Source organism: Pinus tabuliformis, chromosome 9, assembly GCF_031772625.1.
Source record: "Pinus tabuliformis cultivar Carrire ecotype Pingquan chromosome 9, CPIR1, whole genome shotgun sequence".
In the NCBI taxonomy this organism is placed as follows: domain Eukaryota; kingdom Viridiplantae; phylum Streptophyta; class Pinopsida; order Pinales; family Pinaceae; genus Pinus; species Pinus tabuliformis.
In genome coordinates, this window is record NC_142307.1 from 825,141,080 (window position 1) to 825,156,807 (window position 15,728).

A 15,728-nucleotide genomic window follows, 5' to 3' on the forward strand; every position below is an offset into this window, starting at 1 on the left:
AATGCAGCAACGACGAATCTCTCATAGGCTCTCAACTGCATTGATAGGCCTTGGCTTTATGTTTCAAAAATATAATTGAACCATCCATTAAACTGCTGGAACAACGATATACTCTGATTGTGCTATATCAGAGAGCGAGTAACTTGTCAAAAAACAAGTGTCGTAAAACTGACTATCAAACCAAGAGTAATGAGGGCTATCATGAAGCAATATTCTCCTGGCTTGACCAGATTCAAGGCTTTCGGAATAATTAAAACAAATTTTAAGCTCCAGCCCCGGGATTATTGAACATGATTAACCAAATATTAAAAGCCTTGTAAATGCCCGCATCAACATTTGAGGATAGCCAGCAGTGATGATGCACATTGATCGTGGATTGAAGGCCTTTCGGATGGTTATAAAGAATTCGATACCTGATTCACCTTCAAAATTCCTTGAAGCACCATGCTGAGAAGTATCCACTAGGCCGAGGTCTATATGTTGGACAGCAAAGACCCGAAAATCAACAGTACTCACCAGAGACGAAGAGATCAATTCAGACAGATCAATAACGTCTGCTATAGAAACGTACCTTGAACTTTGCATGAGGTGGATGACATGATCCCATACAGAATTCCGAAGTTCATGTGCAGGCTGAACTCTGAATTTGGGGCAGCTTCCCAGGGCCACAGCGTGGTGATCCAAAATTGGTGGAATGATAAGAGTTCTGTTGAGGATCGCTGCTATAATCAGTGCATTCTTCAGCTCTCCTACTTGGTTGCTAAACCCACTGTGTGGGGCAAACCACATGTATTTCTCCGCCTTGGGAAGCCCTTTCAAGGAATCAGGTGTAGGCCTGTTCTCGTTTTGGGTGCTGCATTTCTTTATAGTTCCAGATCACAGATCCATGGTATATAGTTAGACCAACGTGGAGAAGTGAGGCTTGAGAGCCAGCTCTATATGATGCTGCGTAATTCTTCAATTTGTTGCCAAACGTGTCATTCAACAAACTGCAACTAATCTACCATCTGGCATCAGTTTGGTGGCGCTGCGCAGCGGTTCATGAATTCACCTCTAAGCAGTCCCTCTGAATCTCGCCGCAGTGCAAGGTGCGTGAAGCCAAGAGATTCCCGAGATTTATCATGGAATCGGCGAAGCTGGAAAAGAACGCCTTTACACGCCCGTTCTATGCTTTGACATGAACAGCGCTCTGGTACTTATCAACTCCTGTATGGAGCGAGCACAGATGCCGAACCACCGCAGGGAACACATTTACATGAAGGAATCAGAAACCTTGGTCTTCGCTTGGCATGGTTGAACAGAGGAATCGTTTTGATACCAACAGCGCTCGGAACACTACACCATCAACCTCAAAATCTGAGGTGTTTTCTACGGCTGCTGATGGTCAGACAAGTGTTGAAATCAATGTTTTGCAAGGTGAACGAGAATTTGTCAAGGACAACAAGTCGCTTGGGAATTTTCGGTTGGATGGAATTCCTCCTGCTCCACGAGGTGTCCCTCAAATAGAGGTGAAGTTTGATATTGATGCAAACGGTATTCTTTCAGTCGCTGCTGTGGACAAAGGCACTCAAAAGAAGCAGGATATAACAATTACCGGTGCTAGCACCTTGCCAACTGATGAGGTTGAAAAAATGGTGAAAGAGGCTGAGAGATTTTCTAAAGAAGACAAAGAAAAGAGAGAAGCTATTGATACAAAGAATCAAGCTGATTCTGTCGTCTATCAGACTGAGAAGCAGTTGAAGGAACTCGCTAGATCTTCAACCACGAAACAACAAATCTTGTGCACATTGTACACGGCACTAAGAAAGGTTCGCACCACATCGATTCTGTCAAATAACTGAATGGCCCCGTCTCCACATAACAAACGTTCTTCTATACTGTCTCCAGAAGGTCCGGTTCAGGAATCAAACGCCCTCCGGGGAAAAATTACAGAAGGTTTATTACTCACTGATTTATGTAGCATGCGAATTATATACCATTCAGGTGCAACGCATATACCAAAGCATTCAATAAAAACTGTTGATATTCCACAGCGTATAACATTTCAATAAGCGCACAGCAGTTCATATTCCATTCAACGTTCAATAAACCATTCAATGAACCAAACGATGATTCCACTGGACAGCGTTACGCATACCATTCAATATCGAACCATAACGCATTCAACAGGAGCAGTTCAGGCATTCAAACCAGGCAGTCAGAGAGCGCAGAGATACCATGTCAGAGGAATATCAGACAGAGAGCGTAGGGATGGCAGATAGAGGTCAGGTAACATTTATCTAACAAACCAGGACGTGTCAGAGTGCTCAAGTAACGTTCAACTAATACAGAATTTCATAATGGAAACGCTGGACGTGCAGGAGTGCTCAGGTAACGTTCAATCATATATAGGCTGAGGAGGCGGTATAGGTCGGGCGTTAACCAAACAGCTCAAGTCATAAAAATTTCGACATTTCACACTCAATCATGCCATTCTCGCAGCAATGCACGCAGTCTGATGCGCTCAGCTTCAATGTTTTAGGTTGTCAGGGGCGTTAGGTAGTCAGGAAAGTTAAACCCTGAGGAAGAAAACAGGCCACACATCATGGCTCTGATACCATGTTAAACACACATGGACAGCAAGAGATATATGAAAGATAAAACATGCAATACAATTTTATTAACAAGAGATTTACATTTATAGTACATTATGTGACTCTTGGGTTTCAGATCCCAAGGTCTCTTGGACTGCTTAGTCTATTCGGCTTCCACACTAACCCATTTAGGATTAGGTGTCCAACAATTTTCAACAATTTCCATTGTATTCCTCAAACATTCCTTGCATCAAAAATGTTTCCCAATGGGGGCACACCTCTGTAACATCCTTTCTCACCAAAAACAACTGTAAGTTTTCAATACATGGGAAACTGCATTCTTGTTCTTATTTATATCAAACTTTCAATCCCTTAGCTGGGATCCTCATCAGGAGATGGAAAAAGTTATAAGTTTACCTTTCTCCAATACCTCACACCTGGGGTAGAGCCCTACAAAATGAATAAGCCCATCTTGCCACTCCATTTTGCTCTAGCCTGTCTACAGGTAATTCATATTCATACTCTAACCCATCTTACCTTCCCCGTTCATAGGGGACATTCAGAAGTGTGCATTCTTGATATAAAACTTCAAAAAGGTGTTTCTTCCAGCTGGATTTCAAGAAAGATGTGGTGAGTGAGCAAGCCACTCTTAGTTTCCCAATTTCTAGCTTGTATTTGCAATGATCAAGTAGTAAATATTAACTGCTAAGAACTAGTGGTTACAAACATTTCTTGCCAACAAGCATCAAACTGCCCAAACCGTAGTTCTTTTCTTCAGTCTATTTTTTTAAGGTATTCAATTTCCAATGCATTTGTAGTTCCCAATTATCAAATTCTTACCGCTCTTCCGCTGGTACTTCCCCATGATAATTCACTGTGAGCAATTGATTGTCATTCAGGAAATGATCCACTGCACGACTTGAGTCCAAGGTATTACAAAATACCATGACTCTGTCGCCCTTTGCAAGGCTTGGTTCCAAAACCTATACAAATGCAATTAAACTGCATTAGGAATTTCATATATGTTCCTGTATGGACTTTACCATTCTCACACAATTATTTCCTGTCAGCATTTCATATATTTCATGTATGTATATATTTGATCTACAGAAATGCACAAATTACAACAAATAAATTTAAGCAGAATTGGCATACCAAAGGTGACCCATTCAATAAAAAAATGCTTACAAGTATAAATGCTGAGCATTCACTTTTGAAAATTTTAAAACACTAGAAAATATCACATTTAATAGAGTTTGTGAAAAGACTTACCTTTTACAACAGAAACAATTATATGAATAATGAGTTACATAAATGCTTTTAAAGCTTGACTATAAAAAGTAACTGATAACTACATTGAGGAGGGGACAAACTTTGTACGTGTGGTATTATCATGATGTTGATGCTCACATCACCATAACATGAACTTTTCGAAAACAAAAAATAATATATTTTTGGACTGACAAAAATGTAATTGTCCCCAAAACCAATAGAACCTCCACAAGATATATCCGGTGATTGAAATCATATTCTCTTCATTAAAATGTTTAGAATTGCGCAGTCTCTATATTGAAACTTGAAGGAAACAAGCAAAAAAATATATACATTCCAGGCATGTCGAATGAAGCTAAATCAAAGATTATCAGGAATTCAACAAGGCTCAAAAAATGAACTAAGTAGATGTCAAAATAGAAATAACAATGCAAACATCAACATGATGGTTAAACCATTGAGGTTTGTGGAAATTATGAAAAGTTCATTGAGGTATTATTTTAAGACAATGGACAAAATATTATCTGACCTGTAAGAGTGCTTCAAGCTTATTTTCAGTTCCTGAAAGCTTTACAAAATCATGACGTGCCGATGCAATCTTCTTGTGTAATGTTGATGTGCGTATATGGACTATTCCTTGAAATTCTTCATCAAGTAGCTTCTGGACAGCCTGTAGTAACTTATATTGTCAATACTTGTAAAGGCACAAAAAAATGCATATAGAAACTCAGTGAATGATCAAGATTATAGAAGACTAATAGAAGCCAAATAAATCAACAGCAACTAAAGATGGAGTTCTATCCATATTTTTTCTTTCAAAATCATATTAACACTGATTGTGCTGCATATTGGAACTTTATGAGAATACTTGATGCATGATCATAATTAAGAGTAGAGAACAAAAGGCAATATCAATTGTGCTATACAACTTCAATAAATATCCTGGATTTGGTTATCATTGAAATAGGTATAGCTGTCAACGATGTAGTTGACAGATATAGTCCTTCAGAAAATGTCAAGCTCAAAACAGAGAAATAAATCCTTGAACAATATGTTCAAAACTTAGTTTGTCAGTTACCAAAGAATACTCATGACAACATATTCCATCTACAATTTTTAGAATAAGTAATTCCCATTTTAAATTGGCAACCTATTTTGACAAAAAGAGAGTAGGATTTAAATTTAGCATTATATGAGGAGTAAAAGCTAAACATAGTTTTTAGGATATGGCAATTAATTATGGAATAGATCTGTTTCAGGTTTAATATCTATATATGTATCTTCAGCAACCAATCTTAAAACAATTTTGTATTAGAAATACATGTTATCTGTTATGAATATAATTTATACAATAAATACAAATAAATATAAATAATAAATAATCAGAGTAATGATTATTAAATAGTCATTAGTTAAATAGAAAGGCATGTCTAAAAGACATGTCCAGTCATGAAGGGGCACCTGCTTAGGTATATAAGCAGACCCTCATTGTAACATTCATCACTCTCGTACATTCATCTTATTAATAAAAATATTACTTACAATACATTGTGTATTTTATATTTTAAGTACAAGCTACAGTTTTGTTGTTTCAGTGGTATCAGAGCCATTCGAGCCTTTGGACATTATCCGCTGCACAATCTACCATTAAGTTTAAGTCCTGAAATCATGGAATTAAGCAAATAACATAAATCTCCAATTGAGTTGTTAAGTGAAATTCAAGAATCATTACAACAAATAAAAAGATCATTTACAGAATTATTAAGGCTTTCAAAACACCAGATTCAACACCTACAATGGAAGTTGACATTGACATGAAAGGATCTAACAGCAAAGAATGTTCTAACATGGGAAATGATGTTGAACATGTTGAATTAGGATCTCTTCAAGGTGACATAAATAAGGCTGATAATCAAAGTGGATATATGACAACTTAAGATGAAGAAGCTAAAAATGAGCTTGCTAGCTGGAACACTGTTATAGAAGATAACAAAATTGACATTGCAAGTTCGGAAATCATGGATTCTGATCTAGAAGTCAATAACCAATACAGTTGATTGCAACAGACAAAAGGGGAAAATATAGTGCATAACTTGTCTAGTAGTGGTTGTCATGACGCAGGTCACCTTAAACATTTTGAGAGTGTAAAAGACCCTATGTATCACCTGAATGAAACAGACCTGCCTGTGAAGAAAAGATATCGAGTTCATCTATAATAGAAAACATGGCAGAGCGGCAGTACATTTCATACAAGTTCAAAGACTGGCAAAACTTCCAAAATATACAAATTCCAGCCAAGGATGAAGAATTCGGCATGCTGTTGAGTGATCTTAAAGAGGAAATCATAAAAGACCGTAATTTTATCACCCCCAAATTCAAGATCACCGATTTTGAAACCCACAAAGAGTGACAGGAGAGAGACAAGATAAAGGCATCTACAAAAGTTGTGATAGAGTTGGTGCCTGAGGAAGAATTTATTGAAATTGACGAGATCGTGATTTTTCCATCATTAGGAAGAGACGAAAATTCTCCTCCTGTAAGCATCAGCTCCAGAGAAAGCTCTGTTTCAGCTTCTTCTCGGCGTTCTTCGGCTTCTTCTTGTTCTTCCAAGTCTGTGGTTCCTTCTAAGTCCGGGGTTCCTACCACTGCTGGGGTTTCTGTCGCTACAGCTCCCCCCACACTTGGTCTGGATCAAGAAGCCTGCAGACCCCTCACCAGAGAAGAGGAGGAGAAAAGGATCTCCGAATTTGTTGAGAATGAAGCCCAACAATATGAAAGTCAAGTGACTTACTACGTAAATCAACAATCAGATTGTAGAAGATGTGAATGTTACAAACTCCCTCAAGATGCTCCAAACAGACATCATGTTAAAGATTGCCTAGGCATAACCAAAGGTTCACGTTCAAGGTGCTGCGGTAAATAGTAAAATACCAGTTAGATATTTAATCAGGAAACTTGTCTCAATCAAACAAAGCCGGGTCGGTTGTAACCGTACGAATCCCTACAATAACCATTGGGTATATATAAAAAATAAAATAAAAATAAAACGACTTTTAATTATTCAAGTCACTTTATAAAGTAAAAATATAAGGTAAATTTATTAATTATAAAGTCAACTTATAATTATATTTTATGAAGTCACTTAAAATATATATATATATATATATATATATATATTATAAAAACTTAATTAATTAATTATATAATAATAATAAGAAAATCCAAAAATGGATAAATCACGATTCGAAGATAGTACTACCGATGACTTACACATACCGAAACGACATGGGCAAGTGAAAAAAAAATTAGCAAATTAAGCTTTGAGGACAAAGCTTTTTGAAGAGGGGCAATGTTATGAATATAATTTATATAAAAGATACGATAAATACAAATAAATATAAATAATAAATACTCTTGGTAATGATTATTAAACAGTCATTAGTTATAAAGTAAGGCATGTCTAAAAGACATGTTCAGTCATGAAGGGGCAGCTGCCTAGGTATATAAGCAGACCCTCATTGTAACATTCATCACTCTTGTACATTCATCTTATTAATAAAAATATTACTTACAGAAAATTGTGTATTTTACATTTTACGTACAACAAGCTACAATTTTGTTTTAACTTTTTTCATTATCATGCAATGGAAAATCATCAAATCAAGTGTGAGATTCTTCTCTACAACATGTGCATTGACTTGTGAATGCTCTGAAAATCAATACGGTATCAAAGTAGCAAAGGATTTTGAGTTTATGAGGAGAATTTGGGTTCAAAGGGCAGTACATACCATGTGTTGGAGAGGACCAGACCTACAGAAGTAGGTGACAGTCAGTAACAGGCTCCCATCTAGGTATGTTCATGTCATTTTTGAGTTCCTTGGTGTTTTCAAAGTTTAGTGATACAGCTACAAAGAAATGTCAGTTCGAGATAATACAATAGAGATAAGATAATTTTATTAATGTCGGACAAGACCACAAACTTAGGTCAAAGGGACTGAAAATAATCCAGTATCCGTACAGATTGGGATTGCAAAGGCATCTAAAAGGATTGAAAGATAATAACGTCTAAGAGGAGGCTAGAGACTCCCCGCTAAATGTCTAGCTAAAGCATGCTGGAGAAGCTAAAAGCAATGTTACTAGCCTTCAAACCAGTTGAACCCAAAACGGAGAACTAGACCGGAGCAGGAAAAAAGTGGAAAAACAGTTGACCAAAAAATTTACAAATATTCAAATTTTGAAAAAAATACATAAATATTCATGTGCATCCATATGAATCCAAACCACTATACACATATATGCAAAGATTTTCATATATATAACAACGGTGCATATAACCAAAATAGCACCGAGTGCAATCCATCTTTGAACCAAACATCAACAAAGAGGCTCTAGATGGCCTCTAGAGTCCTAGAAAAATCATGCTACAACAAATACCTACATATCATCAAAACCATTGCCTATATTGGGATACTCGTCATCAATATCGCCCTCTAAGCATTAGAATAAGATAGAGAAAGCTTAACACGTAAAATTGGAATTTTGTTTGATCAATGGTTACTTTTTTTACTAGGGTCATGAGTCATGACAAAGGAGTTCAACAATCAATGCCCCCAACATCAAGGTACATAGAGGGCTTGGTATTGTTGATTAAATGCTAGTTTCATACCCTCAAACATGTCAAAAGCCAATGGAAACATTGCAATGCTCCCGATCCTGAAACCCTAAAAACTGTTAAATCTGTTGGATTTTGAGTGGGATCTAAAATTTTACTTTCTCCATATGAAATACAATGAGGTTGGAACCACTCTCAAACAACCTAAAACAATTAATAGATTAAAATTTAAGTAAAAGGATGAAAATGAAAGATAAAGAAAATTTGCATTGCCATTAATAACATAGCATTAGTGTGGCCCAAGGGTTGAATATTAGGATGCCACACTCAAAAAAAAAAAATGTTAAATTGTGTATTAAGGGTCCTTCGTCACATTGTACGAAACCAACTAGTTTGCTGAAAAGGCCAATTCTATACCAAACCAGCCTTTTTGCAGTTTTGTGCCAATAGTTGGACCAGATTGGACTTGAAAATAGTCAGACCAGCTAGTTCAACTAGTTCCAATCTAGTTCGAATAACATTGGCTATAAAGAGAGAGTATAAAATAAGGTGTTGGTAGAATAAAAGCAAAACAAACCAAAAAGCTCTAAAAAACTTGGTCCAACAAAAGATCCGGAAGATGTCAAGGCATGTTAGTGCTATCAACCAAAGATGAGTGAAGATACCAAGAGGTGGGTTGGTCGTCAAAATCATCAAGCATTGTGAAAGGGGCAATGCGCTGGTAAATGATATCCTCTAGGAAGTGCTTGGGATAGACTTCAATAAATGATCTGGAGAGGGTGAGTCTAGGTCTTAACATTCAAGACAAAGGGGAAGAATCTCTTGATAGAAACTTGTTTATTGTGTTGAACATCGAGAGTTGCATGTTCGGAGGGGGGAACCTGACTTTGGAGTCACCTTGAGCTAGTTTATTTGTTAGTATGGTGACGAACAAGATGTACCCTAGAAGACAACTCCTAATATGCCTCAATGAGATAGGTAGATTCCTCGAGGGAAGAAGTCAAGAGGAGAAACAAGGCCTCATATGGCTAAGATATGGGGTATGTCAGGTCTTTGTCCATCATTCATTGCTCCGTTCATAGGGGGACAAAAAGGAAATATGAGGCAATCCTCATAAGGGTCCTAGCCAAGGTGTGACAAATAAACACTAAGATTGTACCCAAAAACCTCTCTCACAAGGAGAGCAAGGCATCTTTGGTAGAGGTAGCAAAAGGACTAAGCCAAGCAGGAAAATCCTCATGCACTATTATAAGAGCCATTGTCTATAACTCACTCACTATTGCTTCATTAGCATTGGTCAAAATGTTCAAACAATGTATGGTTCCTTCAACTAAATATTGGGAGAACTATGAAGCAAGGGTTGAATTATCAACAAGCGAACATTTAATAACTGCTCTACAATAGGAAGAAAGGTGGCATAAGTTTGACCTTACATTCAAGCATCTTCAAGAAGGTACCTTATTGCATCAATTGTGATAACACATAAATAGGGAGCCAAAGGATATCCTTGCCTAATAGATCCCTGAAGTGGAATCACTTTTGACAACTGAAAATCATCAAAATCCTGGCTAGAGCATTTGAGAAGAAAGTTTTCACCATATCAAAGATAAAGTTCCCCTTTTATCACATATCATCTTAAAGTCAATGTTTGGACAAAGTACCTATTGTCTACTACTCCTTGTCCATTCAATACTTTCTTGATCATAATGAGATTATCTAATATGGAAAGACCTTGCATTAACCTTGTTTGCATAGCCAAAACTTTTCATATGGCCCTAATTTTTATCTAATTGTAGAGATTTAGTTGATGCTTTATAGGACACATTAAGCAAATCCAACCACCCATTTTTGTCCCTTCATAAATTGGCTTAATCAAATGTTCATTAAAATTTCTCCCCAATATTTTCTCTTTACAAAGTCTTTTGACCTATCTAGGGGATCATCATTAATCACAAGCAATAGGGCCAAACAAAACATATAGAGCAACCCATCCAAGCCTTGGAATTTGTCCTTAGCCATCTCTTGTAGACCAAGTAACAACTCATTTTTTTCCCATGGGAAAGACAAGAAAGGCTACTCATACTATGAATTTTAGCAGGTACAATGCCATTGATGAACTATTTTGCAAAGAAGGATCAACAACACAGTGTTCAAAAGCGAAGTTTCTGAAAATGTTCAGAAAGTATGTGTTATAGTTTATCCCAGCCTTCAATCACACACCCTTCTCAAAGTACAAGTATCTTTCTCTTGATCCTAGCCCCATTGACGATATATGCCTTGTAAAACAATTAAAACATTTAACCCAAGCACTAACATCATAATTATGTCATAAAGCATTAATCATTGTCAAAATTAAGAGTCACTTAAAATAAAACTACTTATTAAGGATCCATAATTTATATGCATGAGATGAAATAATATAGACCAACTACATACCATAGCTTATTTTGGAAAAAACAAATAGCATTTGGAAAAAAGGGGATGACACATGCAAATTATAAACAACAAAACAAGCCTCTTTCCCAATAGTACAAGAAATTATTTTATGTATTCACCTCATTCTTTGTTCACTATACTTTCTAATAGTTTGATTACACTTGTTTGGGTGGATCATAATAGTTAACTACAAATAGCATGACAAGAAAGCCTGGCTTCTATGGTTAAGAAAAACACTCCACAAGGACACATTATTGAGGGTAGCAAACACACTCCCCATGTTGTCGGGGCATGGATACTCCATGGGGGGCATTCTCCCACATCCCCATCTATGGGATGCAAGGAAATGCACTAGGATAATGTCACCTTCAAAATGAGATACTCTTGTGCTCCTTTTTTACCTGTAGTATAGCTAGGCAGGTAATATTGGGTACTATTGCAACAAAATCTAGCAAGCCTTGGAGAGGGGCACCCTACAAGGCTAACACTAGACCAAGTGACAACAATGGGGTGATGGCCCACTATCACCATAGCCAAAACCCCCTACTCTTTATGGATTTCCACCAATGGGAGGAGTCCCGGTATGTGAGAAGGTCATCTAATAGGTGTTCTAAAGTTAAGGTACAAGGTGACACAATGAAGCTATCTACAAGAAAGTCAGAATTTAGGCTTAGGCTCCAATAGGAGGCTATTCGCTTTCTTGATAGAGAGTTATTTGATGTAGCACAAGACCTAGGGTTTGTTTAATAAGTTGAGTGTTGGGGTGGCCCAACTTCCAAGGTCAAGGCGAGGAGAAAGGGTTTCCAACAATGTATATCAGCGAAATCAAGGTCCATGAAACCCTCAAACAAGCCCCTAAGTTGAAGCAAAACTAGACTAGGGTTTACCCTAGTGAAAACAACTAGGGCAAAGAAATTTATGGACAAGATTGGAGTGGATGCCCACCAAAAGGATAGATTTTCTGACAAATCCAATCCTCTTGATGTTTAAGCTCTCCAATCCCACAAATGTACTTTGCCTAGGGATTCACACCAAGCCCTCGTTAGAAGGCTTCGCCTTAAAGGGGTCGAATTAGAGAAAGAAGAATTTATGGATAAAAGACAAGTTTGATCACCAACAAAATGGACCAGTCCCTTGTTCCTTGGGAGTATGGAGTCTATGATTTGATAGGATAGCCAACAAGTTTCTAAGGAGGTCGAAATCTTGATGCCCTAGCACCAAAACTCAAGCAATTACCTATGCAATGGATAATGGAATTTTCATGGAAGAAATAGTAAAATATCACCACTAGGATACTCATTCACATGTTATTCATGAGTAACGCATGCAATAGTGACATCTAGATAGCATTCAATAAATTTTCAACAAATTAGGGCATGCTAGCAAACCCTAGATTCAACATATTCCATACATTAGACGTAGAAAAATAAATATTCAACAATAGGTACACTTACAAGATAACATGCAAAGACATTCCATCCATTTGTTCCAAAGAATAGCTCCAAATGTCAAAATGCATTCATAGATCTAACTTCTCCACAAGAATAGAAGTCGAATTAGCACAAGAGGTTGAAAATCCCAAGTTGTGATAATAATTTGATACAATGAATGTTTCCTCTACATATATGAGGAGTTCGACTTCTAATGTTAGCTTAGTGCCCCTCAAAAATAATAAAATAATGTGCCGATCACAAGATAGGTCACAAGACGACCTAGTAGACAATGAATAAAGTCAACTCTTGCCCACATGTGTGAGTCGTAGGAGAGAGAATGATGACGCCATGCATGCGTGAGCCCTTTTAGGGTTAAGCGTTGAGGCTTCTTGGTGCCAAAATGTGAGTAGAAGCCTTCTAAAATCACCTCCTAAAGATTGCCCCTTAAGTCTCTTTCAATGCTCCTTTGTGGGCCCTAATTTTCATCTTGGGGCACAAAAGTGGTATCCTAGGTCTCCAGGTGGTCAAAATGTTTATCTCTGCTCCAACATTGGGGGCTTTCAAGGTGGTGTTAGCCCTCCCATGACTCAAGGTGTGAACCCATACTCCTCTAGGGCTTTGGATCAACTGCCATCCCTCTAATAGTGCTAAGTCAGCTAGGGGCATGTTGGGTCCAAGTGCATCATCCCATAAAAATCGTCAATATAGGCAAAGTGCTAGAATATTGTGGGTGTTGGAGGTGCCCACGGGTATATATGGTGCTCTTTTGTTGCTTAGAGTCCCATGGCCCTCAACGCCCCACATGTGGTTGTCAATATGCTCCTCTAAAGGACTTGGGCCCCAGTTAGGTTGCCCAAGCCATGGCTACGAAACCACCTGACAATTCCACACAATATCCAACGCGAGAAACTACACCATTAGGTACATTTAATCATTTGTGCATTTAAGTGAACCAAGCTTGAAAGTAATTGGCAATTTGACACTTCAAATAAGGCTTCCCTTCCAAAATTAAGGCTTTGAACTTGTAATGGTGTTACCTCCCTAGGTAGGAGTGGTTAATAGACAACCCTATTAGGTGTTTCCAACCCCCAAGGGGAAGTGACATGTCCTTGGTCCACCCTTCAATTAATAGGTGTCATGTGAATAATGATGGAACAGAGGTGAGAAGACTCCATGGCCAAGTGCCATGGTCAAAGGGACCAACAATGATGGGATCCTCATACTAGGTGTATAGATGCGGGGAGGAAGCAATCATTGGTGCATGAGTTACCAACTCAGCCTTTGTTTTTCCACCCCTCTTGTGTGTCTTTTACTTTTTCTTGATTTTTTCTTTGTATTACTGCTTGTAGCTCAAAGGGTTAGAGCTTGCTTTGTATGATGTATAGCAGTTATTACCCTCTTAATGATGAGGCAACTCATTGCCCACAAGGGGTTGGGACATGCAATGGTTCCCTCTCATAATGTGAAGAGCAACATATGCTCAAGAACAGAATGATGGCCATAATGAGTGAGGTAGAGCTCATGCTAGGCTTTTGCCCACGTGCTAATTAGTATGGCCCGACCAACTTTTGCATTTTGATCTTCTTTTATTTTTTTTTGTGGCCATCATATGCTTTTTCTTGTTCCTTTAGATGCATCAACCTCCTAGTGCAAAGTTCTGGCCCCTACCTAGGTATGAGGAAGTATGGTACCAAAGCCCAGAGAACCAATCGTTAGTTGAACCCAAAGAAGGGAGGTGGAATATAAAGTTTATAATGTAAGATGGAAATTGGTAAGTATGGAATAGGGAGAGATGGGACTATGTTATCTCAATTGGGGTTTCTTAATAGTGCCCATGCTATACCCAATGGGCCATTAGGAGAGGTCCCACGAGACTAGGATGAAAATTAACCCCCCATTTAGGGTGAGGGAACAAGATTGCAGTCAAAACCCCTCTTTCTTCCAAGTTACCCCATAATCCATGTCAAATACCCAAATACAAACAAGCGTAATCAATCGATTGCAAAATGAATAAAGTACCTTTTGATCGGAAGCCCACCGTCCAACATGTGCTCTTGCCAAATGGGCGAGGAAACATATGATTGATGCAAGTGTCAGAGATATGAATGGCACATTGTCATCAACTAGTAGTGGTTGTCAAAGGCCTATTGAGTGAGTAACAGGTACCTCCCTAGGTGCCCCATATTATCCCCCTATGTATATTACATTATCAAAGCCCATTGTTTTGAACCCCCCTCCCTGGTAATTACTAGTAAATATTAAATTCTTAAATTCATAGTTGGCATTTTCCTTTATCTTTCCTTTGACATTCTTCGTTATCTAAAAGTTGACATTCTCTTTTATCTTTCCTTTGTTGATTTTTCATAGGTTTTCTAGCTGATAAATACTTCTAACCATATTCACTTTAAATTCTTTCATATTCACATTAATCATTAAGCAATTATACAGAAGATCTTCAACAATAGACAGTGGGATCATAAAGAGACAACCAAGTAAGAAATACAAGAGCTTACCTTGGGAAAACCCACATGGGGGGAAAACCTAGCAACCTTTTCCTTAGAGAAATTGTTCATTTCAACAAGAGACACACCTAGATCTTCTAGTCAATAAACAGACTATCAAAGCAGACTTGGTCAAACATGGTCCAAATCTCTCGTAGTCAAGTCAAATATCTGCCCAAGAACTTTAGCCTGATCTGGTCTACTAGGGCAAAATTTCAGCCTGCTTCTTCACCCAAGAATCTCAGTCCTGCTGCCCTGGTATGCCTCAGAAAATTCGTCCTTTCACACGTGCGAAGTCAGCCGTAGTGAGGAATGCCATAAGAGAGAGAGAGAACTTGACCTTCTTCTTCTTCTAGACAAATTCAGCCTTCTATTCCTTGCCTCCATCGCAGAAGATACTTGGTTGTATGTGTGATCCGAATTGTGCCAAGGAGAGGAGGTCAAGTGCCTTATATATGCATCTCTGGCTGGTCGAATGGTCGCCTCTTTGACTGGGGCAGACTTGATTTGTTTGGAGCCAAAAATTCAACTTTCAAAATTCAAATTTTCTCTTTTGAAAAAGACATGAACATGCCTTGAAAATTCTCTTTTGACAATTAGCATGAAGAACATGACTAATATTTATCATTACAAATACGTCAAAGACTAAAATATTAATTATGAAGACCGACCATAGCTACAAAATTCAACATTAAATTTTTAACATCACTATTAACTGTTTCGGGATGTTTGAGAGTGGTTCCAACCCAAGTCACCAAGTTCGACGAACTTGAAGTTTCAAGTTCGAAGTTCGCTGAACTTCAAGATAATTCGAACATATATTCATTTTGTACACGAAATTTTAAATAGAATTGAATGTAGACTCAAAAATGAATTGATTAGGCAAATAAATTTGTGGGAA

General features: G+C 37.8%; 1 protein-coding gene across 1 annotated transcript in view; it reads right to left on the minus strand.

Annotated features, from left to right (window-relative positions):
• The window catches only part of RH39, a 91,643-nt gene that overhangs the window by 46,000 nt on the left and 29,915 nt on the right, over positions 1 to 15,728 (minus strand). The window contains exons 5-6 of the mRNA XM_089439144.1: positions 4,375 to 4,515; positions 3,414 to 3,556 (exon numbers count right to left, since the gene is read on the minus strand). Coding sequence (XP_089295270.1) covers positions 3,414 to 3,556; positions 4,375 to 4,515 — 284 coding nt within the window. The remainder of the gene's footprint in view (positions 1 to 3,413; positions 3,557 to 4,374; positions 4,516 to 15,728) is intronic.